Source organism: Crinia signifera, chromosome 7 (assembly GCF_055691185.1).
Source record: "Crinia signifera chromosome 7, ASM5569118v1, whole genome shotgun sequence".
In the NCBI taxonomy this organism is placed as follows: Eukaryota; Metazoa; Chordata; class Amphibia; order Anura; family Myobatrachidae; genus Crinia; species Crinia signifera.
Window position 1 is genome coordinate 130,055,476 of NC_139223.1, and position 15,905 is coordinate 130,071,380.

At 42.9% G+C, this 15,905-nt stretch overlaps 1 protein-coding gene across 2 annotated transcripts in view; it reads left to right on the plus strand.

Moving 5' to 3' along the window:
• The window catches only part of MGAT5 (alpha-1,6-mannosylglycoprotein 6-beta-N-acetylglucosaminyltransferase), a 131,021-nt gene that overhangs the window by 61,168 nt on the left and 53,948 nt on the right, over positions 1–15,905 (plus strand). For both annotated transcript variants that reach the window (XM_083153813.1, XM_083153814.1), the window contains exons 6-9: positions 4,575–4,646; positions 5,795–5,956; positions 8,843–9,012; positions 14,646–14,780. In XM_083153813.1, coding sequence (XP_083009939.1) covers positions 4,575–4,646; positions 5,795–5,956; positions 8,843–9,012; positions 14,646–14,780 — 539 coding nt within the window. The remainder of the gene's footprint in view (positions 1–4,574; positions 4,647–5,794; positions 5,957–8,842; positions 9,013–14,645; positions 14,781–15,905) is intronic.

Below are 15,905 nucleotides of genomic sequence, written 5' to 3' on the forward strand. Positions count from 1 at the left end.
CCACTTAATGACTTAAGGTCCCCATACATCTGGAGGCCCGATCGCCAGACCCAATGGCACTGCTGGTTGTCGATCTGTAGAGGGATTGGGGAAGTCAAGCTAGTTAAGAAATGCCCCATTACTCGATTCCAGTCAGAATCAGGGGATCAGGATTTATAAACCTGTTTAGTAATCCTGTTACCCTTGACCTGGCTGTTGAGGCACGCCATACAGTATGAATGCAATGGACACCTTCACCACTGGGTGGATAATGCTCCATTAATTCAGTGGCGGATTGATATAAAGTACAGATGGAGATGCGCCATTTGGCAATGAACCATTTACAAGACTTATGTGTACTAGAACTATGCATGCACAAAAAAACCTGTTTTCATAAATAACTTTCTGTGCATCTCAATACGCACAATCTACAACATAATGTAGTGTACTGTACTCTTTAAAGTAACTGTGCAAGACTCATTCTTTCTCTATAGTGCTTTCCCCCAGCTAGACCAACTGAATGCTGTTTCAGTCCTTCATTCTCGATGACCTCCTTCTCTGTAAAAAGAGTGATCTCCAGTATTTCACAGATGCTGTCTTCAACTGGGCTTACTGTGCTGTACACTATGTGTGCATCCAATTCCCCTAGCAGTGCGTTACACAATGACAATTGTACCGCGCTGTATACTGTGCAACCAAATCAACAAAGAGACGTTATTGCGTATGAGACGCTCACGCATCTCCATCTCGATGAACAGCTCTGTGGCTCCATCTGTACAGTAAAGTACAATTATAATGGCAAATGGGCCGTGACAACTGTATTGCACAGTGGTCAGGTGGACAGTGAAAAAGATCCCCCAAAAACAAAAACCTCTAATCAGTAGGAAAAAGGTAACCAGGTACAGAACAGTAAAAGGTAATATCACACAGAACAGTATCAACTTTTTGGGTAACTTTTTGGGATGTGTGGGATGGGGGTTATTTTTGCACTGCTACTAGAAAGAAACACTTTATATTAACAGCAGATAATATGGGATAAGATCAGTAGGGAAAAGGTAACCAGGTACAGAACCATAAAAGGGTAACACATCATGCAGAACAATATCACATTTTATTTTTATTTTGTGCCATGTGTGGTGGGGATTTTTGTTGTATTTTTTTATTCATCTGGTGAATAATCGCTGGTATTGCACTCATCGGGTAACGCCAAATGCCAAGCCATACACCAAGCTGTGACTTATTGCGCTTCCGTATGACTAGGCACGCTGTGGCAAGTTGGCGGGACAAAAGCCATAGGCAGGCTAGATTAGTGTTACTCCATCTGTATGGGGCCCTAACTTTTATAATGTATTTTTACATGCTGTAGGTTTCTTACACTGCCCGGTAAATTCCATTGAACTACCACTTTTAAGTATTTGCTAAGAGAGTAGTCTGTTGGGTTGTGGGTTTGTATGTGGTGTCCTAGTATAAAAATACTAACTGGCTCAGTGCTATCGGGCACCTTTACTGAAGAACGGCAGGAAACCACTCCTCTGAGATTGGCAGGATTTGGCATGCCTATGCAGCTTACGTTTTATTTCCATTAATACTTTTTTTGTATTTTGAGTTTGTAATAGCTAATCCAAGCAAAACAGATGGGTGCTTTCCCATGTCATCAATGTTTGTGCAATGGCTATTGAAAAAACATGCCATGACACAAACGCACTTAGCCGTTTTTGGTAAAATAGAAGCTTCAGGAATGATCCGGGTCGTTAAAAGCTTCAGCCTTAAAGTGGCATTTCTTTTTATTTTTTTATTTTTATTAATATATTTTATTAAATTAAACTTTTTCTATACAATTTACAATATACAAGAGTTTCAAGTAATACATACAATAAAAAGGGACAATGTCCTTCCAAATATTGCAAAGTACACTGTGACCATTTTAAAATCTAGGACAAGTACATGGCGCTTTAAACTCAGACTTATTTTTTAAACCTAAAATTGCGTAATGACACAAGTGTTGCACTATACTATATGTTTTAAGACTTGTTCCTAAAATTGTCCAAAGCATTACAAACATATTTACTCTTACTTAACAGTTTAAATTCTAAAGGTGGAAAAAAAATAATATATATATATATATATATATATATATATATATATATATATATATATATATATATAATTTTGTAAATGACTGGCACTCTCATTGATGTGGCAATGCGCCGAGGTGCCTTCCTCTGAATACAGTATAGACAGCAGGGTTGATTTGAGAGTCCAGGGGGGACCCCCAAAGAAACAGGCGGCACTCAATCAGCTGGATACAGAGAATCCAATTTTTATGTGCAGATGTTATAAAAATACAAGCATTATGCCAACGTTTCAAAGCCGGTGCAGCTTTATCTATAGGGCTTGTGCAAAGAAAAAGTGCATGTGCATGGGTTCTTTTCACAGCATCACATGCACTTTTTCTTTGCACAAGCCCTGAAGATAAAGCCACAGCGGCTTTATCAGAGAGCTCAGCAACACCAAAAGACCCGGAAGACCACTGAAATCCACTGTGGTGAATGACAAAAGAATTACTTCCCTGGTGAAGAAAAACCCCTTAACAACAGTTGACCAGATCAAAAACAGGAGGTAGGTGTATATGTGTCAAAAATCAAGAGAAGACTTCATAAGAGTGAATATAGAGGGTTCGCCACAAGATGTAAACCATTTGGTGAACCTCAAAAACAGGATTAGAGTTTGCCAAATAACATCTAGAAAAAGCCTTTACCGTTCTGGAACAATAAAATCCTATGGACAGATTAGACAAAGATCAACTTGTACCAGAGTGATGGGAAGAGAAGAGAATGAAAAAGGAAAGGGACTGCTATATATTGTAAGCTTGCGAGCAGGGCCCTCCTACCTCCATGTCGGTTTGTATCTACCCAGTTTGTTTAATCACGGTTTCCAATTGTAAAACGCAACGGAATATGCTGCGCTATATAAGAAACTGTAAATAAAATAAACTGCTCATGATCCGAATCATACCACCTCGTCAGAAGCATGGTGGTGGTAGTGTCGCGGCATGGGCATGTGTGGCTGTCAATGAAACTGGTTCCCTTGTGTTAATTGATAATGTGACTGCTGACAAAGCAGCAGGATGAGTTCTGCAGTGTTTCGGGCAATATATTATCTGCTCATATTCAGTCAAATGCTTCAGAACCTATTGGACGGCGCTTCACGGTGCAGATGGACAATGAACCGAAGCATACTGCAAAAGCAACCAAAGCGGTTTTTAAGGCAAATACGTGGAATGTTATGCAATGGCCAAGTCAATCACCTGACCAGAATCCGATTTGAGCATGCATTTCACTTGATAAAGACAAAACTGAAGGGAAAATACCCCAATAACAAGCAGGAACTGAAGACATTGGCAGTACAGGCCTGGCAGAGCATCACCAGGGATGAAACCCAGCATCTGGTGATGCCTATGCATTCCAGACTTCAGGCTGTAATTGACTGCAACGGATTTGCCCAGAAGTGTAAAAAAAGTGAAAGTTTGATTTAGGAGTGTTTAGTTTGTCCCATTACTTTTGGTCCCTTATAAAGTGGGAGGCACATATAGAAACCGTTCACCTGATTTGGATGTAAATACCCTCAAATTAAAGCTGAATGTCTCCAGTTAAAGCACATCTTGTTTGGTTCATTTCAAACCCATTGTGGTGATGTATAGAGCACAAAATGAGAATTGTCGATGTCCAAATATTTATGGACCTGACTGTATGAAAAGTACAACATTTGCATAAATGTGTAAAATAAGAATGCAATTTTTATATTTGCTTTATGTACAAACATGTGGCCGGCTGGTGTCTGTCTGGTGATCTTCCTGCTGTCATGGTGGTGGGCCTTTTTATGTGGCGATCTGGAGCTGCATCTCCATGTTCCCCATTGTTAATGTGGCCTTGGGTGTTGGTACATACAGCATTTTCTCAAAGAGCTCTGTCACTTTGCAATGATTTAGTAAATGGTGGTGTGATATTGGGAAGTAAGCAGGAGGATCGCTCACTCACCACAGTCCATGGTTTTTGGCCAGATCTGTAATGGATGATTTTAAGAATGCTCAAAGTAGTGTGAGTACAAGAGGCACATGCCCAGGCAGGGGTGTAACTGGAAATTTGTTAGGCCATAGCAAAATTTATAAGGGGTCACTAAAGTACAGTATCTAGAAAAGGGACACCAGCCAGATTGTGCAGGTTTAGGGTATACTAGTTGCCATTTTCATGTCCTCACACTTCTTCCTATATTATCAGTGATCATATAATTTCCTGCATTAAAACCCGAGGTCAGAGTTTCCCAAACATCACCATTACAATCCATGTTTTCTGGATAAACTTTCTTTAGCAGCGGTGACTTAATGTATCAATCAATTTTATTCAACCATTTTTATCCCCATGTCATCTACTCCATCTACCACTGGAAATGTCCTATATTATTGAGTACTAATCTGATGCTCAACTATGGACCACTCTTTTTCTTCCTCTGATAGACAATAAGCTGTTTAAGTTGGCGCATGCCATTCTATCTCCTGATGATTTACTAGGTTTAGATCTGGTTTTATTTTGTTTCAGGTTGAAAACTGGTGTCCTCGACTGCCTTGGAGAGCTGTAAACCAGAAAGAAGAAGCTGATAAACGTACAATGGTAACCTCTATTAGCCTTTTTTTAGGGATATTAATATTTGCTAAGCACTTAACTGCATACCCAAATTTAGAGAAGTACCAGTAACTGAAAATAAAAATGCCATGGGGAAATAGGGCATGTGTTCTTTGGGCAGAGTAAATAACTGTCTCCACTAAGAATATTCTGCCATTTACCATGCATTGCTTTTCCTACATTGAGGAGCACTAATGGGGCAGAGACAGGAGGAGCCTAACCGAAGGGCTTTCTGTACAGAACTGCAGAATATTTTCTTGTTCTGTAAATAAAGGAGGAGTCTTATTTAATGAGGCTTTTACTCACTTTTTAAGAAAAATCCTCCTGAATACAACATAATCCCAAACCCTCGTATAGATAATAACCCTTCCCCAGATAAACCTAATATCTAATTATACCTGCACAATACTGATATCTAATGCGCTAGTGCATTTCTAGTCAACCTGTGGCTCTCCAGCTGGCTTGCACAGTCTTGCTAATAGGGAATGCTAAAACTGTGGCAAGGCATGCTGGGCTGTGTAGATTCACAACAGCTGGTGAGCCGCAGTTTGGACAGGCCTGCACTAATGATGACTATTCAATGCAGAATTGTTCAGTTAGATTATTAAATGGAGACCTCATGCTGGGGTTAGTATGTTCTCCTATCAACAACTACAGGACAAGTAAATCTTCTTAATTCTCATTTTCTGTATCTGCAAGTAAAGCAATATGTTTTGTGCTGCGGCCCTTTCCCCTGCTACTGATACATCTTAACTCATTATTATATTCTGATCCTGTTGAAGGTTTCCGCACCAGTCTTTTTATGGCAGTTGGGATCCGAGGCAGAGCTACCATTGGTGCAGCGGGTGCATTGCACCGGGGCATATTTTTAACTTGGGTTGGAGTGGAGGAGGGAGGCCCAAAATATATATATATATATATATATATATATATATATATTTTGCACCAGGGCCGACCACTTGCAAGTTCCGCAACTGGTTGGGATGCCGGCATCGGTATATTGAATGCCGGCATCCTGATCACCAGGATGTTGACTGTGTACAAGTGCACATTATTTCTTTAAGTAGATATTCAGTAAAGAAAATATTATCCGCCTGTCCTGTTCCCAATACAGATTGTAGAACTCTTTCTTTCAGGCTGAAATCCGCACAGACTTTGATTATCTCTACACAGTAATGTTAAAACACGAGGAGTTTCGCTGGATGACGCTGCGAATAAAGCGAATGGATGATACGTGGATTGAAGCCATCAAGTCGCTGGCAGAGAAGCAGAATCTTGAAAAACGCAAGAGAAAAAAGGTAGATGGGAGATTACTTCCTTTCTGCAGACTCGGCAAATACAAAACACCCATCACTGCTGGAGATCCTGTGATATTTTGTAGCTCTGGTATAGACACAGGCGGCCAAATATAATAGGCTCTGAGTTCGCCGTCCGTGCTGCTTTTTAAAGGGACAGTCATTTACTAGGCAAAACCATGCCTTGTAAATAATTGCCCCTTTAAAAAAAAAACTCGGGTTGTCTGGCATCCTGCACGGTTACCGATAACTTTAGGTAGAGCCATCCTTATAATTTCCACCACGCCAGATACGACCATCTGGCGCGCCAACGGAAATGATAAGGCTGGCTTTATCTGTTTGCCGTTAACAATATTTTTGTGGGTAGCAGCCAATATGTGCGTATTGGTCGTTATTGAGCCCCTCTTTCCTTAGTACAATTAGTGAAATCCAGACTATATCGTCAATGACAGCATGCACCTGCATGTGTGTTAATGATAGCATTTAGTGTGTATGTGCTATATCATTTGTCCAGGAGTTCCAGGCAGTTCAATGGAAAATTGTTAACAATATTGTATAATGTGTACCAAACTTTAGCCACTAAATCCAAACTGTTTGCTGGCAGAATTAATAACGGGTCAGTGTAGTTATTTTATATTATTATTATTATTATTATTATTATTATTATTATTATCAGTTATTTCTATAGCCAACATAGTCACATCCACCATCCTACACAAATGGTTCAAAATATTGTACAATATGGGCTTGGGTTTGTCACGATAACTTTCACCTGGGTTGTGGGTTTGTTTTTTTGTTTCTTTTTTCATTAAAATAGTTATTTGATAAATGCAGCCAATCAAATCACTTGGAACAACTTTTGTTTGATACTTGAGCGACAACGAGAGTTCTGTTTGTATGGGTCTGTTGTTAGAATAGCTTCTCCCACCATGAATGGGTGATTTCTAGCTGACTGCCATGGTATACAGACATCAGACTACCGACTCTGGCATCCCAATGAAGGGAATCCCAACAGGGGTCAGGTAAGTATACTCTCTCCCCTAGACCCTGCTGTCTATTTGTAAGTAGACTGCAGGGGATGGGGTTGCTAAACATTGCACCCCCTGCCTAACCCTAACCTATCCCACATACTTGCATTCGTCACCCGGCAATCAAGATTCTAGGTTGGCATCCTTATTGATGTTGGGACTTCGGTAGTAGTCAGTATACCGGCATATGCATTTTTGATCCAGTCACACACCCCACACCCCCCCTAAGCTTCCCCACCATTGTTGTTGTTGTTATTTATATAGCATCAAAAGGGTTCCACAGCGCTTAATTACATAGCACAGAAACATATGATATAGGACACGTTCATGGTATATACACATTGCTGCATCATCGTATGTTATTTCAGAAGCCATGTATTTGCTCTCCAGCTCACTGCTCCCTTATGTAATTGTTCTTTTGAAAAAAGCAATAATTTTTCTTTGTTTCATAAATCATTCTTTCAAGCGAGATAAGCCTAACAGTTTATTGTCCCGTTCTTGTGACTCTCTGATCCATGGGCTGTGAAATTATTCCTTTTTCCAAATCCAACTTCATTGTGAACATCTGTAGTTTTAATTTGGTCTGTACCAGTGATGCATAATTACCATATCTATCAAACGAGGCTCTCAGTTGGTGAAAAGCATGCTACCGTGTTAGGTTCTTATAATCTACAGAAACAGAATAACCCCAGACCACCTCCACACCAAAGAAAGGTTTCCCATGTGACTCCTTACTGCCGCTAATGCCACATGAACTAGTTTTGTAGAAAACTTAATAGTCCAGACAGAATAGAAATAAACGTACTGACGGTAGTTCTCTACTATATACTGTAAGCCACAGGTTCTCAAAGTCGGTCCCACACAGACGGCGGGATTATCTAACATTGTCCGCCACACATCGCCGCCATTCGCATTGTTAATAATAGCATATACACTAACATATGCGATTATTAATGCAAAGGTCAGCTCTTGCGCTAAGAGCTGTCCTTTGCGTTGTGGCCGGCGATGTGCAGCGGGTCTCCCCTTACTCTCTGGACCGTTACCTGGCTGCTGCTGCTCGGCCAGGGCACCGTCTCCTCCTCCCTGCACCCAGAAGAGTAGCAGGTAGGAGTAGGTCACTGGTACAGGCAGCACAGCAGGAGGCTGCCTGGACACAGGTGAGGGGGGGTGTCAGGGACGTGAAGGGAAGCCCATAGGCTTCTATGGGGTTACACCATCTAGAACTGGCGTAAACGCCCCGCAGCGAAGCCCCGGCGGTGGGGCTTTGCTGCATATGAAAATGCGGTAAAAACACTGAAAACAGGGTTTTTACTGCATTTTTTTTGTTTGGTGCTTCTCGTCCAGAATCAAATTAGCTTTGCCTATGGATCTTTTAAAATGTGTCAGTCAGTAAAGAGTACACCTGTTAGGTGACCTGGAAAACGTGAATTGTGTGGGATCCCGATGACCGAGTTTGAGAACCACTGCTGTAGGCAACTTGGTATTCTTGTGGCTTTCCAGTTGTTTTGTTATTACAGTGTGTCTGCCTTTGTTAGCAGAACATGCTGGAGCTTGTAGTTCCAGAACTGAATTAAATGTTCCTTTTTAGATGTAGATTTTATCATCAGTATTTCGAATGTTATTTCTTTATCTAGTTCTTTAGAATTTATTTGCATACATTATGACTGAGATGTTGTGCAAACTTTTCTCTATATAGTAAGTGCGTGGGAACATATTTTCATTTCATTTCTTCGGCCCCCTATTGCTTTTGCTAGCACTTGGTTGATTTAAAGAGAAATGGAATTTTATGGGACTTTGCTGCTTTTGATAGTGGGAAATGCACATTACTTGACCCTTTTTTTTTTTTTCTTTCTTTTTTCAGATCCTCGTTCATCTTGGGCTTTTGACAAAAGAATCTGGATTCAAGATAGCTGAAAATGCGTTTAGCGGAGGACCGCTCGGAGAATTAGTCCAGTGGAGTGACTTAATTACATCTCTTTACTTACTGGGCCATGATGTGAGGATTTCAGCTTCAATAGCTGAGCTGAAAGAGTAAGAAGATTACTTTTTATACTAAAACCGACTCCAGCACATACCGAGATTGCAGACGCTTCTTCGTATGTGTTATTTGTGAGAGGGAGAAAGAAGCCAAGCATTCCAGAGTGTAATTGCATATAAGTAGATTAGAATTATTTTATTCTACATTTCTATTATTGTGAAACATTCTCCTTCAGTAGTGTTCTAAAGATGTTGTATCTTTGTATTGGTAGATTTGGAACCATTATGTTGAGCAGTCATGGAAACAGGCAGCTGTTAGGGCTGCATGCAGCCATCCGTGTCTTCACTTGTGTCCCCAGCACCACCTTTTCTGTCCTGTTTATTTGTTATAGTTTGTAACCATTTGCAGTACCAAACAGAGGGGCCGATTTTCAGCGCAATTTACCGTTTTAAGGCTGCAGTGGGAAAGTGCAAGAGTTGAAATACCATTTAAAGTTAAATGGTATTTCAACCCGTTTTTAAAGCAGAGTCCTACACGTTAAAATAACATTTAAGAGGCAGTGGGAATGCCCCTTAAACGTTATTTAGCCTCCAGGCAGTCCCAGTGCCTGATGAGAACTAGTAGTTCTCACTTTGTGCATGTGTAATGAGTGCACGTGCATAATAATGAGCCGCTCATTACATATGCACATATGTAATGAGCGGCTCATTATTATGCACGTGCACTCATTACATATGCGCAAAGTAAGAACTACTAGTTCTCATCAGGCACTGGGACTGCATGGACCCCCGCTGCCTCCCCAGAAGGGATGTAGCACTGAATTTAGAGGGGGTGGAGTGTTGGATATAGAGGGGAGGGTACAGACAGTGCCGGGGCAGATGAGATGTCCCAGCTTATGCTGGTCCTTTTTAGTAATAGGTTCAATGTTCTAGAACTGATTTAGAACGTTTTGCCAAACGTGTGCAAAGGGTTGCTGACCTTTCTGGCAGCTTTTTCCAACCGAGGGCAGTCTCTTTGCCAAAGCAGGGGCCAGTGCCAGTGGAATTGATGTAAAATGGGTATGGGTAGGGCTCGCGTCAACTTTTTCATGTGCCAAACTTTTACTTGTGTTGACCTTTTGTCTATGTTGGCCTCGTCCATGTCTTCCATATGGTGTTGACCAAAAGACTGTTGACCTATCATGCAGGTCTCCACTGCTTGGCCGATTAGTTATAGAAACTCCTTAGCGTGGACATTTGATGCAGGGGGAAGTAGTATGAAGATTCCAGTTATTTCATGTATTATACCCAATGATGCAGAACTTTTCATATACAGATGGAGCGCCTATGGAAATCGCTAGACTCCTTTAGTTGGCGATCGCCGGTGGAGAGGCGATCCCATCTGATGGGGATGCGCGAGTGTCCCCGTCAACTCGGCGGTGGGGAGCACTTTCCCTGCCTGTCTCCACTTCAAGGAGAGGGGGGAGCTGTGGCGAAGGGCTCTGTCGGATCGGGGTGCGCAAGCATCTAGTGGGCACGGCCCCCTTCCGGCGGATGGCGACAGTTGGCGATTTGATCACCAGGAGCAACTCTAATGAGCTGCTCCATTTGTAGTGGCTTTATTGGTTCTCTAGTAACCCTTAAGGTTTCCCGAAGGGCTCTGTCGGATCGGGGTGCGCAAGCATCCTAGTGGGCACGGCCCCCTTCCGGCGGATGGCGACAGTTGGCGATTTGATCACCAGGAGCAACTCTAATAAGCTGCTCCATTTGTAGTGGCTTTATTGGTTCTCTAGTAACCCTTAAGGTTTCCATACACTACGGCACCAGTATATGGGCTATCCGACCCCCTGAGCTACCCGGGACCTTCCTGGGGAGCAGGATTGCATGTAGTCTTTTCACGTGCAATGTATCGCATGCGACACCGCTCCCCGCCAGGAGGGAGGCAGAGTTTGGGGTTAAATGGGCTGCAGGTCCGACCGCCGGCTCATGTCCAATGCACACAGCACCGTGCATCAAACCCAGGGAGGCATTAAACATACCCGATTTGGGATGATTTCTTGACCCGATCCATTTTACTCTGCATCAAGCTGCATCATGTAATCTCATAACCTGAGAGATAAATTTATAGACTGACAATTGCCATGATCTGGACAGTGAGAAAATTCTGAACTCTAGATCTGAGAGGTTGCTGCAACAAAATACCAAGCTGATTTTTGTTAAGAGATCTGTCCTTTTTATAATGACTTTTCTCATTGCATTTATGTTGTTGCTAGACACATCTCGTCATTTATATGCTGTTACACCGCCCTGGTGTCTGTACATCTTGTTATGATCCCATTATGAATGCCTAGATATCTGCAATGCATGACTCCTATAAAAGGTTAAGTGATTAGACACAGATATATAGTACATGGCGCCGTTAATTTGCAATGTACACTTTGGGTTTTGGAAGTTATTCCTGACTGTCAGATGCAAGAATTCAATTAGAATCATTTTTCACTCTTTATACAACTGCTTGATATAAGGAGAGTGTAAAACATTCAATATTTCAGGGTTATCAAGATCAAGTCATTTACAAATCAGTGTTTTAATTTAAGTTGCTATCTATCCTATCTATCCTATCTATCTATCTATCTATCTATCTATCTATCTATCTATCCGTCACTCTTGTCCTCCTTGAACCATAAGTGGAATGCTGTGGTGTCTCCTGTAAACCAAATGGTTCCAAATATTCAACAAGCAAAGAAATCTGTTTATTGTCCAACATGTTTCGGGAGTCAGCCTCCCGTCGTCAGGGATAATACAACTGCACAAACAGACATAATTTATTCACCCACAGGTTCCACCTCCACCAATCAGTGCAGGTCACTTCCACAGCCGCACCACCTCACCTGTGGATACACAATAATTGTGTCCCACCACGGAGGTTTGGTTTTCAGCTGCTGTCTATGAAAACATAACATACATAAAAAAAAATATAAATATATATATATATATATATATATATATATATATATATATATATATATATATATATATATATATATATATATATATATACAAGGTACGAAACACGCAGTCATTATTGTGATTTGATGATTGTATTTAAACATATATTACAATTGCCACAAGCACATTACTGTAAAATACACAACCTGATTATTGTAATCTGGCTTCTATATGGACTTTTCATATATACTCGAGAATAAGCCTACTTTTCCAAAACATTTTTTATGCTGAAAAAGCCCCCCTCGGCTTATTCTCGAGTGAGGGTCCCACAAGTTTTCCCAGTTTTTTGTTGTAAAATTAGGTGCCTCGGCTTATAATCGGGTCGACTTATACTCGAGTATATACGGTAAGCTGACTACGATCTGCCAACATCCAGAAAATACTAAATTTTATGAAGCACAAAACAAGTATTTACAAGAAGCAGTTCATACCTAGTTTCTCATTCAGCCCTTTGCGGGACATCGCATCTAGCTTCAAAATCTACCTAGTTTCACATCTTAGTAGCAACTTACCCCGATTTACCTCCCCATTTTAATGGGGGAATGTGGTCTATAATTTTAGACCCTAAGCTGGCCACAGTGTGTCCCGCCTCCAAAAAATGGCACGGAACCGACTATTCACCCCTCCCAGAGAGGAGGGCCGCTCTGATAGTGGTGCGGTCATTCGCCATCCGCTCTCGGAAGGTGGTTTCGGTCTTCCCTTCCCCTTGGGGATTTAGACATAAAGGGGGAAATTTACCAAAATGGATTCGTAAAAAATAGGTGTATTCGTAGGCATAAATACACCTATTTTTTACACATTTGTATTTTCAGGATTTACAATCCCGAAAATACAACAATTCGTATTCCTAAAGATGGGACATTCGTATTTGTATTTACAAATACGAATGTCTACACCATCGATGGGATACGACCGGAATCACCATTCAAAAGCATGGTGGTTCCTGATGTACTAAGCAGCCTTATTGATAATACGGCTGCTAATTGGTGTAAAACCGGCACGAAAATACGACAGGAAAATACACCTTGCTTTCCCTGTCGTATTTGCTTTAAGCCTGCACGGATCAGTCAGAGCCGTGCAGGCTTTAGTGTAAAAAAATAGACAAAAATAAATAAAGAATAAAAAAAAAACAGCGTGGGGTCCCCCCCACAGCTGTAACCAGCACCAGGCTGAAAGAGCCGGGCCGGTAATTAAAAATCAGGGAACCCGACAAATAGGGGTTCCCCGATTTTTAACAACCAGCCACAGGCTCCAGGTCCGGGGCTGGTTCCCAAAATACGGGGGACAAAATGACTAGGGGTCCCCCGTATTTTAAGAACCAGCCCCAGGCCAAACCAGCCAGCAGTGTTATGCCACAGCCGGGGGGAGACTTTTTATACAGGTCCCCCCCGGCCAAAGCATTCAGCCATACCGACCAGTCAGCCTGGCTCAGCACCATTAATCATTGTCACATTGGCAGATAGGTGAAGCTGCAGCACTACCCCACTACCATGCACAAAACCTTTAGCTAAAAAAAAAAATGTTTTTTTTTTTGGAAAAATACATGCCAACCACAGGGGGCCCCTACCTAGAGGGGGGCCCAGGGGCACTGACCCCTTGTGCCTCCATTATAATCCGGCCCTGAACTGGTCACAATAGGACCCTGTCGATTTTTAATAGTGACGTCCTAAAAGTTAACAGATGAATGGCTCGTAATGTAAGTAAATTTTACTGCATGGTCAGTGGAATTCTATGTATCCAAGATCTTTTTAGTAAGTCAGCTTCATCGCCTGACCACAAGAATAGATGGTCGATAAAGAGAACTGCCAATAACATCTGATTCCCACAAAACAAGGTGCACATTTTTTTAAAGCCCGACAGTCCTGTTTGACAAAGGTGAATGTTCCACCGAAACAGGACTGTCGGGCTCACTGGGATGCAGTATGAATTACAGGTTTTGGATTTCACCATGAATGAGTGGAGTCTTTACAAATAAGTTTACCTGTATCAAGATATTTTTGTATCTAATATGCTGCCATGTGCTCTTGAATCCGCTTTTTTTTTTTTTTTGATGCATAATATACATAAAGATTTTTGAATACTTTTTCCAAGATGGTGGTTACTACATGAAATTGTTTACGTGATTGGCACCCACATCTCCAGTTGAACAGTGTGCGGTTTTTCTCTTTCAAGTGTCTATCTCAGGGTTGCCGACTTTCTTATTCTCCTCTCCGGGAGAAGCCCGGAGAGGAGAGATTCAGTAGCCGCTCAGGGGGTGGGGCTTAAGCGTGACATCACTAAGCCCCACCCCCATGCTGTTAAACCAGCTAATTCAGTGATCTCCGTGGAGGGGGCGGGGCTAAAATGATGCGATTGTCATTTTAGCCCCGCCCCCTCCTCTGAGACCCGAGGATTGCGGCATTTTAATGCCGCGATCCGGGGGACAGCGGGGGTCCCCCCTGAATCCGGGAGGGTTGCCCACCCTTCCGTGGGGCCGGGAGGGAGCCCCGATTTTCGGGAGACTCCCGGAAATTCCGGGAGGGTCGGCAACCCTGGTCTATCTGTCTCTATCTCTGTCTGTCTGTGTGTGTGTATACTGTATGTGTTTTTCTTGTTCCAGTACAACTATGAGTAGATATTCTCCCATCTGTGGTTATTATATGTAATCTACTCTTTCTTTTAGGTCTGTCTTATTCTGTATTTTTTTTTATTTTCACCAGGATTATGAAGAAAGTGGTGGGAAACAGGTCTGGATGCCCTACGCAGGGAGACAAAGTGGTCGAACTCATATATATAGATATTGTGGGACTTGCTCAGTTCAAAAAGACCCTTGGCCCATCTTGGGTTCATTATCAGTAAGTTAATTTACTAGTAATGTATGATTGTTTTGTTCAAGTAGTCTATGAAAGGTGTATGTGTGTGTGTACAGCATTGTGCTGCCTGGACAAAAGTGAGGGGGGTTGTCAGGGGTCCGTGCGGGGTGGCGGGGATCGCCAGCTTTTGTTATTTCACAGCTGCAAATGTGAAACCAGCACATCGCCGGATACCGCACACATAATTATCGCACTAGCTGATGGGTGTGGCTCAGACTCTGGTCCAGCTCAGCCTCTGGTCCAGCCAGCACAGCATTGTGCTGCCCATTCAAAAGTGAGGGGGGGGTCGTCGTCGGGGGGCGAAGGTCCATGCGGAGCGGCGGGGGTCGCGGTAAGAAGCCTATGGGCTTTTGCTGGCAATACCCCCCGCAGCAAAAACCTGGCGTGCGGGTTTTCCTGCATATGAAAATGCGGGGAAAACCCCGGTAATGCATTTTCGGTTTAGCGCATCCTGCCCATGGACAAATATGTTGTATGTTCTAGAGCAGGGGTGTCAAACACAAGGCCCGCGGGCCACACCGGCCCGCCAGACCTCTTCATGTGGCCCGCGCAGCCGCCGCCAGCCTTCACCTTTTATTCTCGATTTTTTTTTTTTTTTTTTTTTTTAAACAAGAAAGCCGCCTCTTCAGCGCATGCGTGGCAGCCTACAAGCCAGAGAACGTCTGCCCTCTAGCGCAGTGCCGCCGGTCGTCAACCCATCCTCCGCTCCCACCTGCTGTATAGGAGCCAGAGAGAGGAAAGAGCAGGTCCGTCGTGGTGAATGGTGCTGCTGCTGCTGTGCGCTCCAGGTCACTTACTGCTGAGTGTGCACTGCACAGTGACCGGTAGCACGCTGCCCCCCACTCCTGGATAGATAGTGCGAGGAGCGCTACTCACAGGAGGGAGGGGGAAATGTGCCTGTGTGAAAGCGCAGCTGTGTCCTTGGTGGTGGAGCAGCTCAGACTGGAGTGGACGCATCAGAGCGGGTAAGTGTCAGACTCTCTGCCTGTGTGTGTGTGTGTGCACTGGCACATTGCAGCCCATAATTAATTGCTGTGTCCCATGATAATAAGCAGGACATATGCCCTAAGACTGAGTGCTGCCCCCCTGTGCAGGCAGCGTGTGCCC